The 14643-nt window shown below is 42.1% G+C and overlaps 1 protein-coding gene across 2 annotated transcripts in view; it reads right to left on the bottom strand.

The window, feature by feature from the left end:
- The window catches only part of USP46 (ubiquitin specific peptidase 46), a 32557-nt gene extending 25880 nt beyond the window's left edge, over positions 1-6677 (bottom strand). The window contains exons 1-2 of one of the 2 annotated variants that reach the window (XM_085322887.1): positions 6250-6677; positions 5089-5210 (exon numbers count right to left, since the gene is read on the bottom strand). In XM_085322887.1, coding sequence (XP_085179013.1) covers positions 5089-5169 — 81 coding nt within the window. In that variant the 5' untranslated portion in view covers positions 5170-5210; positions 6250-6677. The remainder of the gene's footprint in view (positions 1-5088; positions 5211-6249) is intronic. The other variant, XM_085322888.1, reaches the window with a different exon arrangement.
- Between the last annotated feature and the right edge of the window lie 7966 nt (positions 6678-14643).

Raw genomic sequence — 14643 nt, 5'->3', positions numbered from 1 at the left:
TTTTTTTTTTTTTGCATAAGGCAGAAAAGATTAAGAATATTTTCAAGTATATGAAGTCTGTTAAAGAAAGGAAAGAACTAGTCTGTTCTCCATCTGAAGGAACAGCATGAGAAGTAGGAAGCTCAAATTACAGCAATGTAGATTCAGGAAAGACATTAGGAAACTTTCTAGTTATAAGGACATTGAATCATTGGGTTAGACTGCCTAGAGAGATGTCAAAGTCAGCACCAACAGAAGTCTTTAAGTTAGACATGTGTCAGAAAAAACATAGGTTTAATTGCTTCTGTCAAGGTAGGTGATCTGTRGAGGTGCACCCCAATTCTATTTCTTTTTTTATTTCTTTAATAACTCTATGGTTTATCAAAGGAACTTCAACAGGCAGTCAGGGAATTTGGTCTTAAGACCACCACAATCACTATTGTCCCAGGAGATTTATTGTGAAATCAGATGAAATAACCACAATATACAACACACAATAATGACTGGTTTGAAGCTGTTAACATGGCAGCCTTCTCTGCAAAGACAGCATAGCAGGAACATGTTTACAATCAAGCCCAGATGGTGGAGATGCAAGACCATTTTTCCCCAATAGTACCATGTTAAATGGTACTATGATGTTAAGTGTACATAATAAGCATAAATGTACACAATTTCACTAGAAATGCATCTACCAAACAGCCAGACAAGGACAGTTCCCTGAGGCTAAATGAAGATCAGCAGAAGGAACTTTGCGGACTGCTTCTCCCACCACCATGAGCTACACTCTAGTGGCTCTTAAGGCCCATCAGGGCCTCAACTCCCACAAATAGGCTCCAGAATCTGCTTCTAATTCCATCTCTTCCATGAAGCTGACTCTCTCAGCCTTGTGGAGCTGTAATTAAGAGGTTCCTTTATGAAGATACTTAGCATAACACTCACCTGCTCTTAATTCATCAGCTTGAAGCCAAAGATTACAGACATCTAAAGGAAACACAAAGTTTTTGCAGAGTATTGTGTATTGTCCTATTGTGCTTGTCATCTTCTAACCAGCTAGGGGTACATGGTAATCGCTTCAGCCGTAAACAAGGTATTCACGCAAGCTCCAATCATTAGCCCAGGTTATACATCGGAAATTTTATACTTGGATGTTTTCCAGTTTGTATTCCTCTACCCAAAGGCATATAAAGTATCTTTTGCAAACTTTTGCTTGTCTTTGATGAAATACTTTCTGCTTGTTAGTGCAGTACTTGTTTGTCAGTCATACCTGCAAGTTCCTCRTTATTTTACAAGATGTAACAATAATTAGACTTCACATTCTCTATATTTTCCCAGCATTGCATTAGCTTCTGTCTTGTGTGCTCTTGAGACTATGTTTCTAAAACTGTATTGCTTAAATTGCCTGCAACTAATCTTTTCAGATGTAAAAATTCATGGTCCTTTATGATTCTAAATATATCTTCAGATAGCTGGCCTACTGTCTTGGCAGGTAAAATTCTGCCATAATCTTTCCTTCYGAGAAGAAGTTTGAAAGGTTTTGAGGAAATATGCATTGTGGAATGTCTATATGAATAAATCTAGTTAAAATTTGTAGTAATAAATTCTGTATTACACRAACACTTTATTGTACAAAACAGAATTTGACTATTTTTAGAGCAATAGAATTTTTGTATTTTCTAGCTTCTAACATTTTCCAAATCCACGAGTTTGAGTCTTCATCTTTCCAATCCCCCGCATTCAAAAAAAATCCTGCAATCAGTCTCTAAAATCATAACATAAAAAATAGTTATTTTTATTGCTTCCTGACTGTAGAACCTCTCAGGTTTTTAAGTTTTTCTCTATAATTTCTAGGAYGGCTAGAAGCCTTTTTTCATTTTAAAATGAGAGCTGAAATTCTCCAGTATTCATATAACTCCTGGTACTAGAGCCTAAAGAAAATAACCTACTACTATGAAACTCATGAAGACCATGAGAAGCATGGGTAAGAAATCCCAATTAATAAAGAATAAAATCAATCTGAGGAACTTCTGYACACTTTTTTATTCAAAGGACACCAATACAACAAGTAAGAGAAGCAACTGGGATGTAYCTGAGATTATACCTTTATCAGAGGAGATCTGAATGTGTTTATAATACATTGTTCATTAAATTGACAGAGTATTTTGAAATGCAGATCAGATTGTTTGAAATGCTATTACAGAATTACAAAAGAGGAAATTTATATATGTTTTCAGCAGAACATTAAAAGAAATTTAGTAAGAATACAGTCCACCAAATGTGTTAACCATTTCTGTAAATTATACAGCAGTACATTCTGAAATGCTCAGATGTCATGCACTGCACATAACAGTAATATTCCCTAGGTCACAGCTGCAGCATGAACTTAATTCTGAGCTCAAGGGTGAATCAAGAGCTCATCAACAGAGAATCACACTGCAGAGGATTTCAGAAAGCAACAATCTTAAAATGACAACATGCCTATCCACCTTTGAACTAACTTTCGGTACTCGAGTCATCTGGGTTATCTCACAGAAACAATACCAACGAAGATTTCAATGCAAGTATAGGGGCTAAAAATACATCCCTAATTTTTGCCCGCAAGAGTTACATGACACCAGGTGTTGGTATTCTCTAAAACAGTGCTTCTTGAACGCATCCTATGSTTCTTCACATCTGTTGTACCATTCCTGATTTGATATAGTAGATAGACCTTACAAGTGCCTGCCGCACACCTCCTGTGGCCAGACTAGTGTGCAGACATAGCAGGTGAACTTTCCCAGTGTCTGAAAGACCGATTAAGAGCAGCACCTCTGGGACTAGTCCTCCATCTTCAGTGAGGGTGGCCACTGTGCCCATTTCAGAGTCCCACTGATTCCTTCAGGAAGAGGTGCCTCCCACCCTCCCCAAGCAGAACAAATACTAGGTCTTTGGTCTCATTTACCAAGTCACTGAATAACAATTAAGAGTATTATTATAATTAGGGGGACAAAAGTGGGAAAAGACAACAAAGGAGTTTTGCTGATTAATTCTAGAAGTTGTGGGTTTGAAGTTTTACTCCAAATCATGTACCAGGTACAAGGTTTATATCTTACCGGTTTTCTTACTGGCTAGCTCCTACTGTGTCAGGCTCAGCATATGAGCACTTATCCAGTGAATACATAGTACAAGCCATTTCTTTTGCAAACAAGTTAAAAATTCTCCCTTGTTTCACTACATTGACTCTTTCTGGAAAATGCTGAACCTCCATCACCTTCAGGAGACCAAAATTACGACTGGAGATACTAGACCTCTGGCAGACAATTAAGTAGAAAATACACATCCTACAACACTGCCTAGCCATGCACTCTTGAGCCATATTTACCCAGCTAAATTTCATCTAACTTTTCGCCTCCAGGACTTGAAAATACTCAAAAAAACCCCAAACTTTCATCAAGAGAGGACTGCCTCTGAAAATATATGAAAACCTGTGAAATGAAATCTGAAAACCTATGTTGCATTCAGCAAAGGACAAACACTTACATCAGCACAAAAAACAATCAAACAAAAAATCCCAGCCAAGCATTATCCATTTTGGAAAGTGGTTAGGAAAAACAACTCTCTAAACATCCTGAAATGGAAAGGGAACACAAAAGGAAAAAGAGGAAAAGAAGATTTTTTTCATTACTGTATTCAACTACATTAAAATACTTGAAAAAATATTATCATGTTGCGTTATATACCAAAATACATTAAATCACCTAAGAATTAAGGTGCTCTTTATTAGGTCATCCATTGTTGTTAGTTCAGTTCTTCAAGCACTAAGTTACAGTGCAGGAACAAGATCGGGCAATTAGTATCTTTGGCAGATACCTGCAGATGCCCTAAATCAAAATAGCACTGCAAATATACAGGTTTTATGCAAATATAATGCATATATCTCTAACCTTCCAAAGTCCCATTCTTATGCCGTGTTGCCTTAGGCTCTTCTAGAGTCCATTGAGCCTAAGTCCACTAGAGCCCACCACCTCATCTAAATGGACTCATTCACAGGGGAGTCATGACACAGTGCTACCAATAACTACAATAGGTCGTGTTTCTCTTAAAGCCCCCCAAATTCCTGTAACTTTCTGAAAATCTCAGCTTTGCTCTTCCTGAAAGTACTTCCTGTCTTTATCATTATGCAGAAGAGACTACATGTGACCAGCATAACACAAAATCTCTAAAAGCAAACTATGCAGAGCCCAAGGAACACATAACTTTAAAACCTTGGTACTGTTAAACCAATTTCACCCACTATCACCAGTACTGATACAATGAGCCAAAACTGTCTTCAGTTTTCTGCCAGAGACTCTTAATTCTTCCCTTTAGTGTCATCGTGCCACTCAGTGGCAGTGTTGCAGGTGCTACTTTTTCAAGATATGCTATCAGTGTCTGTGCAGCAGACATCAAAACAACATCAATGGTTTTGCTCTGGGTCAGTTCAGGCCTTGGGAGAAGTATGCTATCTATAATGCATCTCTTTGAAGAATGCAAGAGAGAAATCTTGGAGGCTGTAATACCTTATAGCCACGTTAATGTCTTACAACTATCAACCAGCCTCCAGCTCCCCTTCATGTGGTGCTCTAGTAAGCAGTTKGCAGGACATCACACCTACCATTCATCAGCAATAGAAACTAGAGCCTGCCTAAAAAGGAAGGTAGGTTTGAGTCCAGGTTTCCTCCTCAGTGCTGTACTGTTTCCTAAATCTTTCTTTGCAGTATCCTTGGCTCACGGGACTGAAGCTTATTAAGGACAATGAAAAGTTTAGAAAACTACTTACTGTTGGTGAAGAAAGCTGAGAACTCAAGTTATTTTACCCCAAAGAATCTGGCTTTATTTTTCTTACTGTAAGCCCAAATCCAGCCCTCCCTCTGTGTGTGTCAAAGCAGTTGTTCCAAAGGAAGGACTGAGCTATATGTCAGAACTGTGTGCAGGATGCTCTTGGCATCTGGCAGGAACGAAAGAACAAGCCCACTTGTTCCGGGAGCCYGGACACATGGAGGGGAAGAAGGCTGACACAGCCTGTGTCCCCACCCCCAGACCACTGCTGCTGACCCACAGGAGCCAGGCTTCTGGGGCTGTGTGTTGCCTTACCCTAGAGGTAGGCTCCGTTCTCCGGGGCAGATGAATGGTATGTGTGGCATTGCCAGCACAGGGCATGCTGGGGCACCACATGGAGGGAAGGTGACAACTGCATGTAGCTGCTCTTGTAGAACCTGGAAATAAGGGGGAAAAATACAGACTAAAACAACAAAATGCTGGGAAATAAGCTCCTGTTCTGTTTGCGTTGGGGTACTTAGCACTCTCTCATGCCTTGGACAAGTTTGTTACTGTCTCACTGTATTAACAAACCTCTGATAGACATACTTTGAGCTCTCCCTTCCCTCACCAAAAAGTTTGAAAAATTCAAAATGTCAGATGCTCCAACCTTGTCAAGTCAAGAATAAAATTAGACCTAAGCACATAGTGAAGGAAGTGTCCTTTCATCTGCTCATAGGGATAAAAGCGGCAGTCTCAACACAGAATATTAACAGTTCCTCATTCCTCCCTAATTGCCTAGCCTATGACTGTAGAAAGCTAACTGCTTCAAGAGTACTTTACAAACAGCAGTCCTCCGAGTGGCATGCAGTGCAAGAGAAACCCTGATGTTAACTCTAAAGCAAAGATTTCCTGGAGCAACTACCTAGCATCTGGCTCCAAAAGCATCCAAGCAAGTCCCACATCTAAACAAGTGTCTGCACTGTCTGCGTAACCCGGGCAGCTCCTGGCAGCATGCGACCACAGGGAAGGTCTGCATAACCCAGGGAGACCTCCTGTCCAGGAGTGTTAAACGGGGCCACCGAGGTAATGTGGATTCAGAGCCGAATTTTACAGCAGGAGGAGGAAGGGCAGGCTGCGGCTCCGGCTGCAAGGCGTGAGCCGGGGCCAGGCCGGGGCCAGCGCCGCTCCGGCCCGGCCGAGTGCCCGGCCCGGCATCCCCAGCCCGCTCCCGGCACTGCTCCAGGAAAATTTCTCGGGACACGGCCGCTGCCCGGTGGGGAGCTGCAGCCCGGGCACATCCCGAGGCGGCGCGGTCGGCTCCCCCGCCGCCGGGGCTGGGATGCGGTCGCCCCCTTTGCCCGGCGCCCAAGAGGGGGGCCGCCGGCCGCCCTGGCGCCGGCCCCAGCAGGGCCTACCCAGAGGGGCTGCCGTGCCGTGCCGTGCCGTGCCGTGCCGCCCCCGGCCCGGCCCGCCACGCCTGCCCCGGGCACTCACCATATTACAGATGGAGGCGATGTTTCTGACAGTCATTAGTCTAAAGGTTGCAGCGATCCCACACCGCCATCTTTACAAGGTGAAAACAGCCCCGCTCATGGTGGGAAGAGCGCAGGAGGGGAGAGGGGCGGCGGCGGCGGCTTCTGCTCCGGGCTGGGGCGCCCGCGAGAGGAGCGCGCTGCACAGGCAGCCCCGGCGCCCGCGGGGCGGCCCGCGGGAGGGACCGGCCTGGCCTGCCTCCCCTCCGGCCGAGCGAGCGGCGCCCTCAGCAGCGCGGCGGGAGCAGCCGCATCTCTGCCCCTTCCGCCGCTCCCTCTGCGCGGTCCGCAGGGGCCCGCGCTCCCGCCGGAGCGCTCAGCCGCGCCTCTGCGCCAGCCGCCGCCGCGCTAATCTCTCCCTTCCTCCTCCTCCGCCTCCTCCTCCTCSTCCTCGCCTGGCGGCTGCCGCTGCTGCTCGTCGCTCCATCGCCGCGCAGCGCCCGGCGAGGCGCTCTGACAGCGCCGGGGAAGGGGCAGGACGGACGGAGGGACGGCGGTGAGCGGCGCGGGGGCACCCCGCGGCCCGGCCGCCACCGCAGCCAATGCGCAGCGGGGAGCAGAGGGGCGCGGGGGGCCGCTCCTGCCCCCCCGCGGCCCCGGCTGCCCGCCGAGGGGCCGGGCCTGCTGCCGGCGTGCCACTGCTCGGGCACCGGGGCGAGCGGGCAGCGGTGGCCACCAGGCCTCGAAGGGCCCCGCAGCCGCAAAACTCAACATCTCTTTAAATACATGAAATCAGATTTGCACGAAGCAGAGGAAGGCAGAGTCCAGGCGGGGACACGTGGATGTCTAACGGTGGGAGCACTGTTCTTTGGGATGTGCTCCCTCCACCCAACTTTAGGTACGCAGAGCCGGGGCACTTCCAAATTCCAGAACCGAAGGCAGGAATCTAACTTACTGCTTACAGCTGGTGCTTTATATTGGCATTTATGCAGATATTAACCTTCATAAATGTTATTTAGGGAACATGACCCCCACATCATGATACATCCTAGAGCTCAAGTGCTTGCTCACACATCTGGCACATGTGCAACACTCTTAATGCAATAATCTCAGTTCATCTTCAACACACTCAAGTAAATTGAGGCCCATGACACTCTGCAAGGTATGAGTGTATTAAATCGAATACATACAGTATGCATACAGATGCTAAATAGCTAACTCTTGTCCACACAGCATCTGTGGGAGAAACAAGAATGGAGTTCAGCTAGGACAATGCCTCATCTTGGAATTCCTCTCTGCTTTAGCAGAAATTGTTGTTATCAGCAGAAAGTTAAGAACAGTGTATTTTCCTCAACTATGCTGAGGAATCATTCAGATGAAGAGAGAGAAGAACTGCTAATCTCTCTGAAGGTTAGCATCTCTCCTAACTGAAAGTATGGCAAATTCATGCCTGGCTACACTTTTCACCTCACAATGCCAAAATACAATCATTCTGGTGTATGGAGCCTGGCCCACAGATAAGTTACAGGAAACATTCCAAATCCAGTAAGATTYTGAGAGCCTGGATCGTAAGAGAAGGCCTGTGATTACTAATGAAAATCTAGCAGCAGCCAGCAGCATCTGAAAGATGAATTCTTATCCTGAGAATACTGTTAGATAGCTGGCCTCAGCCCAGTTCATTGTGGACAAGTGCCCACATTACAAAAATGGTATCAAATTTGGCATTAGTTGGCATCTTGTTGACAGTTTCAGCAAAGAAACCCATAACTGAGTTGTTATGGAGACACAACTTTCTTTCCTCAGTAACTGGAAGACTGCATGGAAGAATCTGTACTTCCAACATCTCTCTTGAAGATTTGTTTTAAGTAATGTACTCAAGTAACAAGGTCTACTAACCTACTTCACTGAGAAGCATTTGCTCCATAAACTCATAAATTCACTATGTAAAAGAACCATGAAATAAAGTAACACTGAGAAAAAAAAGTCCTTTGTGTAATTCTATTACACTCATGGTCTGACACTGTGTATGAATTTGACCCCATGTGTTTAACTTGCTTAAACTCCACAGGCTGAATTATGAGTACTACGATGTCTTCTTGATACAAGTGTAAGAAATGGGAGTTAAAACTGAGATGTCAGATTCAGTTCTGAAGCAACCAAGGTCTCCAGTGCATTTCAGAGTAGCCTAGGGAGAGTTACAACACTGCACCATGGCTGTTTCTTAAATAAATCCCTTTTTATTCAGGCAGCCTAATTCTGTACTCTTTGCTGCACCTCATTTATTCCAATTTACTGCTAGAGCTCATRCTTGCTCTGAGTGAAAAAATTACAAAGCAAATGAATGCTTTTGATGACTAAAGACTGAAAAGAAACAAAATGTGGCAAAAAATAAAGCTGTTTACTTCAAGTACATCATAACATGAAGGATATTATTCCCATAGTATAGAACCCAATGAAAACATGACAAGAAGGGGCACAAAAAATAATAATAATAAAAAGGTAAACAGCATTTTAATACTTTTGCTTTCTTCCTGATCCCAATTACCTGACTTTAGGATAAAATTTCAAGGAGTGTCTGTTTGCTAAACACTGCTATTAGTTAAGCAAGTTATTGATGGCATAAGGAAATGGCCATTGTTGAAAATAAGCATATTTGGAAATATAAAGTGTGTGTGTGTGTGTGTGTGTATGTATATATATATACACATATACATGTATATATATACATATACATGTGTATATATACATACACACACACACACACACATATAAATGCATGCACATCTCATCCTCAGAAGATTTCAGTGTCATTTTCCTAAAGCTTATATAGAGTTTTTTATTAAAAGGTATACATATTCTATGTCTTATTTTTGAGGATTTATGATAAAAATAGGAAATAACACGCAAGTATTTATGTGTCAGCTTAACAATAAACTTAGCATTAACTTTTTTGTTCTTCAGTCATAGATCAAATCAGGAAAGAGAAAAGTAACTTTCATACTTGAAATGGCTTAGTCTATGTTTTCTTTTTTCTGGTGTTGTCATTTTCAGAACTAGAAACTTTATTTCTGCAGCTTTTTGAAGATAAAGTGCTAAGAAAAGCAACAAATGCTTGTTCCTAACATTATAGGAACTGTATAAATAAAGAACAGTGAACAATTGTTTCCACTCTAAAGCATTACCCTATCTCTTCATAACAAACAACTAACCCTGTGTTTCTTTTCAGTGTTAAACAAAGAGAAGGAAAACAAAGAGCTATTTATAACCTAAGAGTGCTTATATAATTTCTGTTGAAAGGTCAAAAAATGTCTCCTGCATTTAGTTTATAGATCAGTCTTGGTCATCTGGTTATACACTTCAACACTTTTATTTCACTCCGTAAAATAAGAACCTACAGTAAATATCCTCTTTGGCTAACAGTGCTTTGGACTTTAATAAAATTTTCCATCTCAAGTTCCCAGAGTACTTTGCAAACATTCACTCAGTCTTATCAAATTACTGGGTGGCAAGTTAATATTAGCCTATTTTACAAAATAAGAAAATAGGCAGCAGAAAGATAGTGACTTGTCCAGAGTTACAGTTGAAAGTTAGCAGCAAAGCTGGGATTAGAATACATGCTTACTCTGTAATACAAAGAGGGTACTGCGTTTCCTCTATAGAAATCTTAGAAAATTCCACAGAGGATTCATTTATATTTTTATCGTAATAAACTATGGTCTAAAAATGGGTGTCCATCAGTCAATTATGCTAAACAAGTGTTTGGAACAGAATCAAATTTAGGATATATTTTCAGGTTTAAAAGAGCATTTCAATGGAAAAGGTAGTTAAAATAATATTCAAAAGTTTTTTGGGGAGGAGGTTGGAAGATACATAGTAGGAATTGAAAGAGAACTCAAATATCTGAATTACATCAGTACTGAGAGCACGTTAATAATTTTAGAAAATTCATATTTTGAATATCACATTATTTATTACCATAAAAATGAGCCTTCGTTAGGATGAAAAATATGCAGATGATAGAAAGACTGAGAAGAYATATAGCACAGAATACTTAGGCTGTAATGTCTAATTTTGATTTCAGTTGAGAGGAAATTTTAGCAATACATACTCTTCTTAAAGTGTAGAATTTTCATTTTTTGAAATAGAAAGGTATCTGATATTCTCCTATTTTTCTGCAAACTAACACAATCAAATTATACAATATATAAATATTGGACCAAATATATTTGACCTTATTCTGTCTACATAAGGCCATCCACTTCTAGTATAGTCCATGATTAATTTCAGCAGAGAAATAGTTCTGAGATCAGCTCTCAGGACTCTATTCTTASTTCTTTCAAAGTAATACCAATTCTGGTAAGTAGGGACTATTTAAAAGCTAAACAATCGTGCTTTCCTATGGAAAAAGTCAAGAAACAGAGAAGACAGTAGTAAATCCTATGTTAATCTCTTCCTGAATTTACCAAAGGATGTTTTCCATGAAGCTTGGCCTCTATTGTAGAACTGCAGATTGGGAGCTTTACTATAATGCCAAATCCCAATTTGTAGTCCATGCAGAGACACCATAGTACATGGTTCATAGTAGGTCTGTGGAAGCCACTGTATTTGCATCTAAGGTAAGAGTGGGTTGTAGTCCATGAAAAATTGATGGTGATCCTTCCTCCCTCCCTCCCCCCCCMMAAAAAAGGGGTGTGTGTGTGCTAATGAGGCTTCTTAGTCCAAAATCCTGAGGAATCACTATTCTTCCGGACAGTATCAGCGATACAGTAGCATTTACTCATCTTTTTCAAATGATGTGAAAAGTCATTTTTCTCGATTTAAAACATGCTTATGCTTTTTCTTCACCTTTATAATCCTAGCAAGTCATACTCTTGCCTACTGAATATTAAGCACAGAGGATGAAACTTTGCATTAAATTAATCTCTTTACATAGCCTAGCTTTTCTTATATAGACATTATACTAGTTGACAGAGAAAGGAATACTATTTTTTCCTTTCCTTCTCCTCAGAAATTGCTATTTTAAAGAAAGAAAAAAAATAGTTATCCCATCTGACTTCATTTTTTGCAGTTGAATGTCAGATTTGAAAACCAAAAGCTAGAATATATTTATATTTAATATATTTATATTGATGTCTAATTTATTCAATTTATTTATTGATGTCTATTTATTCAAGGCCTGCCTGGATGCAACCCTGTCTAACATGCTCTAGGTGACCCTGCTGAGCAGGGAGGTTGGACTAGATGATCTCCAGAAGTCCCTTCCAACCTTACTGATTCTATGATTCTAATACTCCCAAAGCTGGCTGAATACATAAGAGATTAATAGTTTTATGGTTGTAACCATTGAACAGTTTGTTCTATGGATGGGCTGTTTAGGCCTCTGCATCCAGTTTGATGTTTGGTAATGACCTGGTTGTGTGATTATCTCACAATATCTTATTCCTGCTYTTTTCTTCCTACTTAATTATGTTTCATAAAATTGTACTCCGGATATAAATCAGGAGCTTTGAACAGTGACAGCAACAGAGCTGCACATTGAGCCACCGCTTTACAGGTTTACCTAACAGAGACCTTCACTGACACACTACTCGGTTCAAAATATTCCCTCATTTCCATAAGATAAAAGCTTGCAGTACAGCCTCTTTATYGTCTGGTGCCTTGTTTAGTACAGTTTACTAGTTAATTTTACCAGCATTTCTGTTACCTATACAAAAGGTACTTCAGGAAAAATGCTATGTAGGTTCTCATCATTAGGTATCACCTAGAAAAAAAAAAGACCAAACCTTAGTCACAGAAGTCAAGAATTTATCAACCAAGAGAAGACTCACTGAGCAAAAATAACTGAAAACTTAAGTTTCTTACAGAAATATATTGCTATTTCTGCCTCTGGAAAGGAAATAACAATTCTGTGTTGCCCTTCTCGTCTCCRAAGTTTTTATTTATTATTTTTACTCTATTCTACAGGCTCTAATTTTAACTAACTTAGACTCTGAGAACAAAACACAATGGATATTTTGGAAGTAGACAGACTGCAAGTGGCAGTTGATCTATTTTCAGCACGAATTTAAAATAGTCCTTTCATTTTATGTAAATTGTGGCATAAATTAATCAAAATATATTCTTATTAAATCAGCAGTTTTATTCAACACCCAGCCTTACTATATTTGATGCATAAGTAGAAGAGGCTGCTGCAGTGTAAGGTCCCAGTCCTGCCAGTCATTTAATATGGATGGATACGGACATGCATACGTAAACCCGGAGAGCCACCTCAGAAAAGTTTATTTGTTTGGTCTTCCTCCAGACCAGGAGAAAGACAGTGAAACTGAAATGAAACATTAATGATAATTTAACATCTTAGTGAACCCAATACATGATGTTTTTAAATAAATGAAAGTCTTCTTTTAGCTTAGATAGGAATCAAACCTGTGACTTTGGGCTGAAATTCATGCATCTCACAGAGATAGATCTTWTCTGCTGATTAGAGCACCAGTCTTCAAGACTTGAACAACTGAATTCAGACCACCACTGACTCCACATACAAGCTTAATACTAAATCCACAAAATAACCAGGCACCCAGCTGTCACTTAGCTGAGTTCAAAATGCAGATCTTCACATCATCTTCTAATGGAATGCCTAAGCTGGAGGTGCCAACTGTTAGATGTCTAACAGATTTCTACAGACACCTGTCCAGACTGAATGACATCTACTGGCATGGCTGACCAGGAGCTTGACACTTTTCTCCTGAGCACATGCAAAACCTCATACTGACAGCAAGCAAAGGTTCATCTTCACTGTGACCTGAATCTTTAATAGAGCTCTTGAAATGACTGCCCATAAAAATGTCCTTAAACACTTCTGTGTTTAACAGTCAAGCTCACRTAATACTTCAAATTCCCACAATACTTCTGCTCATGACCAGATCTGCATTTCTCCTGGCTAGAGATCCAGGATTCAACTCAAAATTAAGCTACACTTACATCCACCAATAAGAAGTACTTTCCCTAAAGTGCCAAAGATACCCAATCTTGCAGGCAGACTTACAGCCCAACTGAAAAGTTTGTTCAGACAGAAGTTAGCAGCAGYCCTTTCCCTTCAACAAAATATGTAAATGGTATATCTGCCTACAATCAGTCCTTGCATGCAATGACTCAGTGGTCACAGCACTGCTCAGAGAATAGGAGATTTTGCCAGCTAGGACAGTGCTTCATTCTCCCAGCAAGGTCTGGAAAGGGACAAGAAGGATAGAGGACCTCCGCATACTCCTGTTGAAGTTGTGCCTCTATCAGCCAAAAAAGTAAATTTCATGGAGCCAGAGCCAGAGCAAAAAAATGTGAAGTTTGTATGCAGAAGGCAAAAGAAAGTGTCTGTAGGGGAACAAAAAGGAGAGTGATTTTATCTGAATGACGAAAACACTCATCTGGGATTGATACTGGTCATTGGTTTGCTATGCACAGTGGTGCCAGTTTACATTCCCTAACAGAAAAGAAGAAACTAACCTTGACACACCCCACTGGCACCGCTCAGTAAAAAAGATATAGGTAAAAGCCACCTCAGCCTGTCAGTTTTTTACAAGGACTAATCTAACTAGAAATCTCATCTTTGCAGAAAATCCCATATGAAACAACATGAATCTAAGTGCTTCTGACTTGCCTACAGTCAAAAGACTTGTTTTGAATCCTGGGGGACTTGCAAGAAGTGAATCTGMAACAGTGCTGTCATTGTTGCCAGGGCTTATCAGCAACATACCCATCTCTGCCCAAAGCTGGCACTCCAGCTGAATCCAGAACCCCACGGGAAGCAAGATGTTCTGGTCCCTGCCTACTCGCTCTGCTGTGTGACATTCAAAATCTGTGTGCTGCAAGCTGCTAATCCCCAGTTTATGCTGATCTACTCGTACTCACCCTAAAACCTGTTAGCAGTATCCCCAGTGAGGAGCACATCTCAGCTGAGGTGGAAGTACCAGTCCCGAAGGTGCGAGCTGAGTGCTCAGGCACTGGATTAAAGTCCCAGTCTTTCCACCGCGCCACTCCCAACTGCGGCTCGGGCCCGCTCTAGCCCGAACTGCCCTAAGGCAGCCGGGGGACTACTGCGGGCTTGAGGCTTATCCCGCCATCCTTACAGACGTGCCCTAAGCCTCCTAAAGCAGGACGTAGATGGAATTTGGACAGAGATCACCCGCGATCAGCTCCCCAAAGCCGCTACGCAGCTGCTACTTCTCGCTGCAGCTGTCTTTGTTTCTTTATATTCAAGCGCTCCGCGCCCGGAGCGACGCTAAGCAGTGAGAACCCATAGCCCTGCCAGGCCCCAAATCGCGGCGACGCCGCTGCCCTGCGCTCCCCACGCCGCAGGGGCGTCGGCGCCGCCGAGAGCCCCACCACGACCCGACTCCCACCTCACCGCGGCGGGGTGAAGCGG

Source organism: Rhea americana, unplaced genomic scaffold, assembly GCF_003343005.1.
Source record: "Rhea americana isolate MKP2758 unplaced genomic scaffold, rheAme1 scaffold_8, whole genome shotgun sequence".
NCBI lineage: Eukaryota > Metazoa > Chordata > Aves > Rheiformes > Rheidae > Rhea > Rhea americana.
Note: the sequence above shows the minus strand (reverse complement) of the source record. Positions and strands in the feature narration are given on the sequence as shown.